This window comes from Sinocyclocheilus rhinocerous, unplaced genomic scaffold (assembly GCF_001515625.1).
Source record: "Sinocyclocheilus rhinocerous isolate Xijiao unplaced genomic scaffold, SAMN03320098_v1.1 scaffold85, whole genome shotgun sequence".
NCBI lineage: Eukaryota > Metazoa > Chordata > Actinopteri > Cypriniformes > Cyprinidae > Sinocyclocheilus > Sinocyclocheilus rhinocerous.
The window spans coordinates 467,398-478,002 of NW_015649998.1; the positions used below are offsets into that span (position 1 = coordinate 467,398).

At 35.1% G+C, this 10,605-nt stretch overlaps 1 protein-coding gene across 1 annotated transcript in view; it reads left to right on the top strand.

Annotated features, from left to right (window-relative positions):
- The window catches only part of LOC107711053 (integrin beta-7-like), a 12,715-nt gene extending 2,236 nt beyond the window's left edge, over positions 1-10,479 (top strand). Inside the window, exons 2-16 of the mRNA XM_016515965.1 lie at positions 2,000-2,063; positions 2,167-2,246; positions 3,739-3,937; positions 4,216-4,386; positions 5,367-5,608; positions 5,705-5,860; positions 6,002-6,097; positions 6,513-6,602; positions 7,218-7,358; positions 7,475-7,665; positions 8,387-8,613; positions 8,728-8,935; positions 9,610-9,797; positions 9,925-10,085; positions 10,264-10,479. Of these exons, the coding sequence (XP_016371451.1) occupies positions 2,000-2,063; positions 2,167-2,246; positions 3,739-3,937; positions 4,216-4,386; positions 5,367-5,608; positions 5,705-5,860; positions 6,002-6,097; positions 6,513-6,602; positions 7,218-7,358; positions 7,475-7,665; positions 8,387-8,613; positions 8,728-8,935; positions 9,610-9,797; positions 9,925-10,085; positions 10,264-10,353 (2,304 nt within the window). The 3' untranslated portion in view covers positions 10,354-10,479. The remainder of the gene's footprint in view (positions 1-1,999; positions 2,064-2,166; positions 2,247-3,738; positions 3,938-4,215; positions 4,387-5,366; positions 5,609-5,704; positions 5,861-6,001; positions 6,098-6,512; positions 6,603-7,217; positions 7,359-7,474; positions 7,666-8,386; positions 8,614-8,727; positions 8,936-9,609; positions 9,798-9,924; positions 10,086-10,263) is intronic.
- The last annotated feature ends 126 nt before the right edge of the window (positions 10,480-10,605 follow it).

A 10,605-nucleotide genomic window follows, 5' to 3' on the forward strand; every position in this document is an offset into this window, starting at 1 on the left:
AATTGCCGCTAATTCGAAAGTGAAAGTAAAATGTCACTTTTAAGCTATTTGAAAGCGAGGAAAGTGGGAAAATTCAAACGAACTAAAAACGAACAATTGCTTTACGCCGAATTGCCGCGATTTCAAAGTGAAAGTAAAATGCGCACACCGCTTTTACAAGCTATTTAAAAGCGAAGGAAAGCTAGAAAAATGGGGGACCGCAGTGATACCGGTATTACCGGTGTTGTCACACGTCGATTAACCGGTGGGAAAATTTCCTCACCGTCACAACCCTAGTGTAGTCTAGTCTGTTTATGCCTCGTCAAGTCTGTTCATGTCAAGTCTGTTCATGTCAAGCCAAGTCTCGGGTTATTGTTTGGATGTTTGGATCACCTGTAAATAAACTGCACTTAGGTTCTTCACTACGCTCGCCTTCAGTGGACTGATTCGTTACAGTTTCTTCTCTGAACATTTCCGTTACTGAAACAGGGTCAACCCACACCTAAAAATTTGAGTAGGCCTATGTTCTGTTTTTACTTGCTATTTAAAAAAGAACAGTGGTTGCACCTCTACCAAGTCCTACTTATTGAGTATGCAAGAATGTGTGTTTTCATTTATTTGTCTCTCACCCGGTCTATGACTCTGTGCTGGATAAATGATGAACGGCAATTACAAAAGAGGAAGGGTGACGTTCTGTGGTTTTGTGTTTTGTATGTCTGTCTGCCGCCTTGCTTGCAAACTTCCATCTTGTAATGCCTGACTCATTGTCAGGTGTCTGCTGTTGAGTACGTTCTCATGCATAAAGAAGAACAGTATGTGGTCTGGTGGAAGTGCAGTGGTGCTTTTATATATATTTAGCTCTTTTTCTTTTATTCATGTGCTGGTCATATGGTGTAGTATGTCATGCAAGTGTAGAAATTCTTTTTTTTTTTTTTTTTTTTTTAAAAAGGTAAACACAACAAACAAACAACAGGTTATGTCAGTAAAGTCAAAAGTTTGGGGTTGAGATTCTACTTTGAAAGGTCTGTTATGGAGGCTTTCATCAAGGCTGCATTTATTAATGTTTAGAAACATTTCTTATTATCAAGGTGGAAATCAGTTCTACCAAATATTTTTGTGGAAACAATACATTTATCAGGATTCTTTAATGAATAGAAAGTTCAAAAGCACAGCATTTATTTGAAATTGAAATTCTTTTGTAACATTATAAATGTCTTTCCTGTCAGTTTTTAATCAATTTTATGTGTCCTTGCTGAGTGCAAGTATTCATTTCTTTCAAGAAATCATACTGCCCCCAAACTTTATTTTATTAAGCCCCCCATCCCCCCCAAACACAAATGGTAAAATTAATACTTTTTTGGCTTTCAGGTACCTTTCATCCTGAGTGTATCAGGTTTCACTCTTAATGAAATCTTAAGGTCTCTTTCTTGGCTTTCACCAAGCTGTGGCAGAAACCTTTTCAGTCTGTCAATGGATCTGGCCAACGCTCAACACAGATGACTCACACCGAAAAATTTTTTTTTTTTTTTTTTTTTTGTAAAATGTTAAAAAGAGAACATCACAATGTGATTTGTTTCTGGTCCCAAAGAACTTGACAGTTGAAAGAATATTTTTTTTATTTAACATTGAAAGAGAAACATACAGTGGGTACGGAAAGTATTCAGACCCCCTTAAATTTTTCACTCTTTGTTATAATGATTTTAGCAAATGGCTGCAATATAACAAAGAGTGAAAAATTTAAGGGGGTCTGAATACTTTCCGTACCCACTGTAATTTGTGTAAAAAATGGTTTTGATTAAAAGTTATGTACATATAAATACATGAGTGTTAGGCTAAATAAGAACTTTTATGCGGTATTATTGTGCTTTTACTAAATGGATGGTATCATGGAGAAAGTATTAGTACAGGTATATTTCATATGAAAATGTTAAAAATAAAGAAATGTTAATAAAATGAGCTCAAAATGAACCTTTTGTCATTGTAACCTCAGAAGTATAATACAACTTTCCTTTCTCTGCAGATGAAGGCTATTTTGATAGCTGTGACGGTTCTCTTTCACTGTTTGGGACAGAGGTGTATACTCGGTAATGCACTTGGTCTCTTTAAACACATCCATGACTTTAAAAAAAAATTAAAAACAGTCTTGGTACCTTTATATTTGAAATGATCTGTATATGTGCATTTTAGGGCAGGAACCACTTTGCCAATCTCACTCTTCATGCTCTGAATGTATAAGGAGTCCTGGATGTGCATGGTGCACACAGACGGTAAGTTATATCATGTAAATGAATCAGTTTGTAATTTAATTGAACCGTCTCCCATGATCAGGAAAGAGAAGATGTCAGTCTTTGTCAGCTGGAGCGAACTGAGAAAAGAGATCATTGAGAAACAAAGAATCCATTATACATTAAACCCTGACAAAAGTTTTCAAGGTTGCACATTGCTTTTGGTGCCCTTTTGAAGACTCTTTTCCTACTGTGGTACTTGTGGCTGAGCATGTTTTTCTATGCAAACTAACCAGCTGCCTCTTCAGCAGTTCATGCTCTTATCATGATGTATTTTTACACTTTTCTCACATGGTGATGTTCATGGTATTGTCTGTCAGCTGTTTCCTAAACTAAGTGTGACATACGGTGGTCGAGAGAGCTCAACGCGCTGAAAATAGAAAAAAACACCTGCAAATTAAGAAAACAACTTCATCAATTTGACAACACACGCACTGCAAATGCTCACAACACAACCAAATAAAGAAACACACTGCAAATAGAAAAAAGCACCTGCAAATTAAGAAAGCAACTTCATCAATTTGAAAACACACGCGCTGCAAATACTCACAACACAACCAAACAAAGACACGCGCTGCAAATAAAAATCTTTATTTGTTTGCATTGTGAGCATTTGCAGCACCTGCTGTCAAACTGATGAAGATGTTCTCTTGATTTGCTGGTGCTTTTTAGATTTGCATGTGTTTTCTGAAGTTGCAGCGTGTTGAGCTCTCTCAGCCACCGTAGTTAAAACACTACATGCAAGCTGTTGTAGTTTATCTGTTGTGTACGTCTCATCTACTATTTCCAGCTTTTTTAACATCTAAAATAGGGTAAGCTCAAAGTACTTTTAGTTCATTTCGGAAGCCTTCAGAGGAAATGGATTGTTTGCAAAATTAGACTACTTTATATTATATACATTTACTATGATTTTTAAAATCATGAAAACAATCAAATAGACAGTTATCACATTTCTAAACCATTTCTAAAATCAACAATTTGATAATACTAAGAAATCAGTTATTAAACTTTAACAAGAATAACACCTCCCTCCTAAATTGTAAAAGTAAAAACAGCTGTTAGCTTCAATAATTTTTTCTAAATTGACCCTTAATGTGATTTGGTGTAGGTTGATTCAGTTAATATATACCGATATAACATTTTAAGTACAACATTTTCACTTAAAGAAAACAAGTTAATTTAGATGTTACCATGCAAAGCACAATTTTAAGTAACAAGTTGCAAAATAAAACAACAAAGTAAAAGACACATCAAGAATGCAATTTTCAATCACTCTGTAAACTGTAAAAAATATATTTTTTAAATAAAATACTGTTAATAAGATTATTAGAGTATATTTTTCAAGAAAATGGCTTTTCTACTTCAACATTTTATGTTAATTCAATGTGTTGCGTGCCGTTTCTTTGTGATTATTTGATTTCTGATTCATTTAATAAATGATTGTGCTTGTAATGCAAATTTCCTTGTAATGCAGGACTTTCTAAAACCAGGTGAGTCAAATGAACGGCGATGTGATTCTCCCGAGGCTCTGAAGGCCAGGAGATGTAAAGGGGATCATGTGATCAATCCTGGAAAACATCCCTTGACCTATGTGAAGAACAGTGACCTCAGCAGCGATCGTGAAAATGTGGTCCAACTCAGACCTCAAAATATCAACATTAAACTCAGAGTTGGTGAGTTTAAGACTTCTGCTCAGACATACAGCAGCATGTTGCAACATATTGGAACATAAGCTTAAAGCCATGTGCAGAGCATTTATACTTCAGTGTAATTATACACCTTAGTATGCAGATATAACATTATACAGCAAACATGCACAGTCATATGTATCTTGCACATACAAATAATACAAATTGGCCAAATAAAGCAATTAGCACAAACTATATACAAAACAGCCATATTTCTGCAGTCCCTAAATTGTTTTCTCTGATTGTTTCTTTTAAATGTGCAGGAGTTCCATTTGAATTCAGAGTTGAGTTTAAGAGGGCTGTAGGTTACCCTATAGATCTGTACTACCTGATGGATCTGAGCTATTCCATGAAAGATGATCTGGAGCAAATTAAAACCCTGGGGCAGAAAATCCTCAAGAAGCTGAAGGACATCACAGACACCGTCCGGATCGGTGAGACTATACGCTAACTGAAATGCTAATATCAATGGTGACTGACCAATGGTGAATTTTCATCATCGTTAATAAATAATAGTAATTCACAATTTTTGAAAGCGCAAAGAAATCCGAACTACTGTATTACAGACAATAAAAATGGTTGCACATTTGTGTATTCCCAGTCTGAAAAAGATATAGTGAATAAATTAAAGTTATAGAAATGTCTATATTAATTTCTATATTATTATTATTTATTATATATTATTAATATATTAATTTCTAGTTATACTCTGCCTGAAAATATTTCTTCAGTTATAGACTTGCTTGAAAATAAAAATGTTCTTATTATTTTTTATTTTGAAGTGCACTACTGTTCAAAAATCTTTTTGCAAAAAAAGTATTTCTTCAGCAAGTATGCATTAAACTGATCAAAGGTGAAAGTAAAGTAATTTATAATGCTACTAATAATTTCTTTTTCTTTTTTTTTATTCTGTAACTTTCATCAAAGAATCCTGAAAAAAAAGTATTGCGGTTCCCACAAAAAATTAAGTGGCAGAACTGTTCATCAACATAATTTCTTAAGCATCAAATCAACATATTAAACTAATTTCTGAAGGATCATGTGACACTGAAGTAATGTAAATAAGTAGTAGTGTCAAGGCATCAAAGTGGAGTAATGGCTGCTGAAAATTCAGCTTTGCCTGAAGGCAATACAGGAATGCATTTTAAAATATATTAAAATAAAAAAACTGTTATTTTAAATTGTACTATTTCTTGAAATGCTTTTAAATATTTCACAGTGTTGCTGTTTTACTGTATTTTTGATTAAATAAATTCTTCTAAAGATTAAAAAATCTTACTGATCCCAAAAATATACTTAATTAAAACATAAAAATAAGAAAAAAAATTAATTAAATAGAATGATTTGAACTGCAATTTAAAGAAATAGAGCTACATTACTGTCATGCATCCTAAGCTCTTCCTCCATCTTTCAGGTTTCGGGTCTTTTGTTGATAAGGAGATGTTGCCGTATGTCAGTCAGGTGAAGGCAAGACGTCGGAACCCCTGCCCCAATCGCATAGATACCTGCCAACCGGCTTTCAGTTTTAAGAATGTCCTGCCCCTGACTCACGATGCCAGGGAGTTTGAACGAGAAGTTAGCAAACAAGATATCTCTGGCAACCTGGACGCTCCTGAGGCTGGTCTGGATGCCATCATGCAGGCTGCGGTCTGTAAGGTGAAGACTGTGTGTTACCTGAGAAAAATCAGATTCAAACTAATCATTTCATAGTAGCTACATGAAAAGGCTTATTTTTTCCATTTCTCACCGCAGGATAAGATCAAGTGGGGTGATGTGACACGGATTCTGGTTTATACATCTGATGATACTTTCCACATGGCAGGAGATGGACGACTAGGTGGTGTCTTTCAGCCACATAATGGACAGTGTCATCTCAATGATAATGGTTCCTATAATGGAAGAGCCTATGTGAGTATTGCACATTTAATGAACATTCTTTGTGTTTTCTGTTGTAGATGGATGCCAAAAAATAGAAAATTAATCTAAAGAGGAATTTAAGTGGTTTAGTTTGTATATGAAGACATAAAATCTTTTTAAATTGTCCTATAGGATTACCCATCAGTGGGCCATGTATCTAGAGTTCTGCAGGATAACAATATTCAGCTCATATTTGCTGTGACTGAGGACATCTATCCAGCATATAAGGTTTGGGGAGCTATATGTACTGCTGTTTAAATGTGTGGGGTCAGTAAATGTGTGTGTGTGTGTGTGTTTTTAAAGAAAAACACTTTTATTCAGCAGGAATGCATTACATTTATTAAAAGTGACAGTAAACTCTTATAACTTATTGCGAATTTAATTTGATTATGTGATCATTGGATAAAATAAATGTACACTCTCAGGAAAAAAGGCAAAAAAGCTGTCACCGGGGCAGTACCTTTTCAAAAGTCACAGCTTTTGAGCTTTTTTTCTGAGAGTGTACCATTGGTAAACATAAGAGTCGTTATTGGTATTGATATTGGTATTGTATAAATAGATTTAATAATAATAATTTAAGTGAGTTTTTAAAATAGAATTATTCTCTCTCTTTTCCATCATTCATACACACAAACATTCACAGGCACTGAGTGCATTGATTCCTCAGTCAGTGGTTGGTGTATTAAAGAATGACTCAAGTAATGTTGTGGATCTCATCTCTGAAGCATATGGGGTGAGTGTTTTCATCATTTAATGTTTTGACCTTGTTTAGTGATGTTGGCTTGTGCACTGGCTCTACTTCCCATTTAACTAACAGTGACTACAAGTGGCTGCTAGAACAAAACAGTCAGCATTTCCCCGCAACCCTGTTTTCCACTTCTGCTTAAATGGTTAAATCGTTTACTAAATGAACTGAAACTGTGTATTGTGTATTACATGACCTATATAGCAAATAAATAACTGCCATAATAAATTAAATGATTTGAGTTTAAATGATCTTATTGTGATCATATGAGAGACAATAAACTAGCACAGTGTAAGAAATTGCTTGCCAGGAATAATAGTCAATTATACAGTTTAGTGATCATTATCCAAATATTGGACCACAGAATTAAGCATTTAACCATTCAGAATCAAGCATTCCAGAAAGCCACATGATATTTAAAAAAATTTGTTTTTGCCATCCTATTGAAAAACTTTATTACACATGGCAATTTTAAGGATTCAATAAGGATTCAAATTATACACAAAGACTTTTGCCATAGACATGTATGTTTTTGCTTTAATAATTCATATATCACTGTGTATTTATATACACATACTGAAAATACATGTTTATGTGGGCCAGAATTTGTCGTCCACGCTGGTGTTAGAGCAGGAGGGAGCTCCAAAAGAATTGAACGTGTCCTACAAGTCTACATGTAAGGGGAATCAGGCGGATAGTGAATGGAAGGAGAAAGGAGTGTGTCAAGGCATCAAGCATGAGCAGGTAAGCACCACCATCAGTGGTTTCATCTGAATTATCAGCAACCAGGAAACATTTGTTGTTATATCTCATAAGCCTGAAGAAGTTTTGTTTTTTCTTTTCATTTATTGATTTTATAGATCGCGTTCAATGTACGTTTGAATGCGTCTGCATGTCTGAAGGAGCCTCAGACATTTCGGATCAAAATGCAAGGCATCAATGAGGAGGTGAAGATCACAGTGCATACAGAGTGTCACTGTGACTGTGGTGTTCCAGAGAAGGCTTCCAAACACTGCAGCAGTACAGGAACACTCTCATGCGGCGTGTGCAGGTAGAGACCCCTAGCGTCTCAGCAGAGAACTGCATCAGCTAACAGACCACTTGATTAGAGGATCTTTGAACTTGAAGTAATAATTAAAAACAATTTACATTTTGTCATCATGTTGTTCCAGCCCTGTATTATTTTCTTACAAAAAAATGTCAGTGTACATTTACATTCATATATGTACCCAAGTTAGCCGAAAGGCTAATCAACAATATTTTATTATTACTACCAAGCTCCAAAAAAGACAGAAAAGCACAATGAATGTATCTAATTTGCTATTACAGCCATCAGCAGGTCTTAAAATCGCATTTCCAGTCACATTTGTCACTTATGTGTCTTGATTAGTCACATGACACATGAGAAGCTAAGTGTCAGATATTTCAAACTTGTTATTTTCATGAGATTTTCAGTTACTAGCAACTTAAAGGTCAGTCTAATACTCAATAACGTCTTCAAAAGACTACTTTTATGATATCTTGTGGTGCTTTTTTGTAGGTTGGCAGTATAAATCACCTTTTGTGTTTCACAGAAGTAAGAAAATATAATATGGGGTCGGAATGATGTGTGATGTGATTTGATTGTCATGTTGATTTATTTTAAAAGCTCTTTCGAATGAACACCTTATTTGATTGAATAGCTTGAAATGCTGGTGCATACTGGCAAATACTGTATGCCTTACAGTTTACATTTTTTAACTTGTAAAGTGTGTGTGTGATGTGTTTGTTAGCTGTGATGAAGGGCATTTGGGTCAGCGCTGCGAGTGTGTGCAACAGAGTGATGCGGACTCCATCATCAACATGCTGGCATCCTGTCGGCCTGACAACGGCTCACTGGTTTGCAGTGGACATGGCACCTGTGAGTGTGGCAAGTGTGTGTGTCACGGCCATTACAGTGGGAAATTCTGCGACTGTGATGACAATAGTTGTGAATACCATAATAACCATCTCTGTAATGGTAAGTCCTGTGGACTGGCACAAAAAAATTGCCTTTCTTTCTTTCTTTCTTTCTTTCTTTTTTTACATTTCAGATTCAAAACTCACTATCTACCCCTCTGTGCGTTTGTCATAGGTAAAGGCAGATGTAAGTGTGGGACATGTCACTGTACTGAAGACTACACAGGGTCTGCATGCGAGTGTTCACCTAGCCAAGACAAGTGTATGAATGACAAAGGACTTTGCAGCGGTCAAGGCAAATGCACTTGCAACCGTTGTCAGTGTAACGAAGGCTTCAAGGAAGAGCACTGCTCTGCATTCACTGATGAGTGCATGCTGTTGAAGTGAGTATCTGTCTCTTCCTGTGAACTAATATCTGTGTTTCAAGATTATTTTTAGTGAGGTGTGCATTTGTGTGTGGGTTTTGTGTGAAGTCACAATTTCAGTTTTCTCTTCCATAGACCTTATAATGATCATAGTGCTGGGTAGCAAGACTTTTGAATTGTGAATCATTGTGAGGCTTATTCCAGCTACCCACTTAGACTGGAACAGACTGTATAATGGACTCTGTTTGGTAAAAAAAAAAAAAGAAAAGATCTTGAGAATTGTTAATGTGAGTCTTATTCCAGCTACCCACTTAGACTGGAACAGACTGTATAATGGACTCTGTTTGGTAAAAAAAAAAAAAGAAAAGATCTTGATATATTTCATATCCTTAGTTTAAATTGATGTATTAAAATAACTAAAAGTAAAACTGAAATCAAAACGAACAAAACCTTTATAGGTATATTAAAAAACAGAAAATACAAAACTACAAACTAATTCAAAATATTAATAAAAACTATAATAGTATCTTAATTATACTAAAGTAGCACTGCTAGCAAAACCAAAGTCATGGGTTTGATTCCCATGGAATGCATGAACTGATAAAATACCTTGAATGCAATGTACTACAAATGCAAATTCACTTTGGATAAAAGTGTCTGACAAATGTGTCTTTGTTTTAATATGTCTGCAGGGGCTGTGTGGCATGTCATGTAAAAGCTGGTACTCCTGATACCAATGTCTGTGCTGTAGAATGTTTGAATGCTACAGTATCTCGTCTTGATGGCACTCATGAGCTGCGTTGCACATATGAAGCGACCATGTCATATGATGTGAAACTTGATGACGGCAAAATTGTGCTTCGATATGCAGACCTGCCTCGTATGTATTACAATCTACTTTAAGTTCATTTGACAAGACTGTAAAATAAGCACACTCTTAAACTCATATATGCCACAGAATTGATGTAACTGTGAATGTTAAATGTTTGTTCTTTTTGTCTCTGTAGGTTCTGTTGATAAGACTACGCTTATAATTGGCATCTCTGTGTCAAGCATAATTTTTATTGGCATTATAATAATCATTATTTACCGTTGCCTGCTGGAGCTGTACGACATTAGAGAATATCAGAACTTTGTCAAAGCGCAGAAACAGACCGAATGGAAAGAGGTGATGTACATGCAAAGACACTCTGTATTATTAAGCACTTAAACACAGTTAGCTTTGTAGGCTTTAAATGTAGAGCAAATTATAACCTGTGTAGACAACATATTGTTTGTTTCATTGTGAAATCAAATCATTTACAGAATGACCGTGTAACAATCAAATGTCTGTTTGTTCTGTACAGGTCCAGAATCCTCTTTTCAAAGGTGCCACAACAACGGTGTATAACCCTTTGCATATCAATGACGAAATCGAAAAGGAACATTCTGAGTAGATTTAATTTAAAGAGAGAGAGGGTCTCTGGGAGTTTGCTATTGTAATATCATTTTTTATTGTACATCTTAAATTGTGCCAACGTCATTAAAATGTATATTCTAAGCTAGCAATAAAAACATTTAAATACAGGATTACATGATTGTTGTAAATATTGTGATGTATTTTATGCATATTAATATATATGATTAACACACAGCCTTCTTTCTCCTAAAAAAGGTTGATAAACTGAACAACTCTACTTAAGAGAATT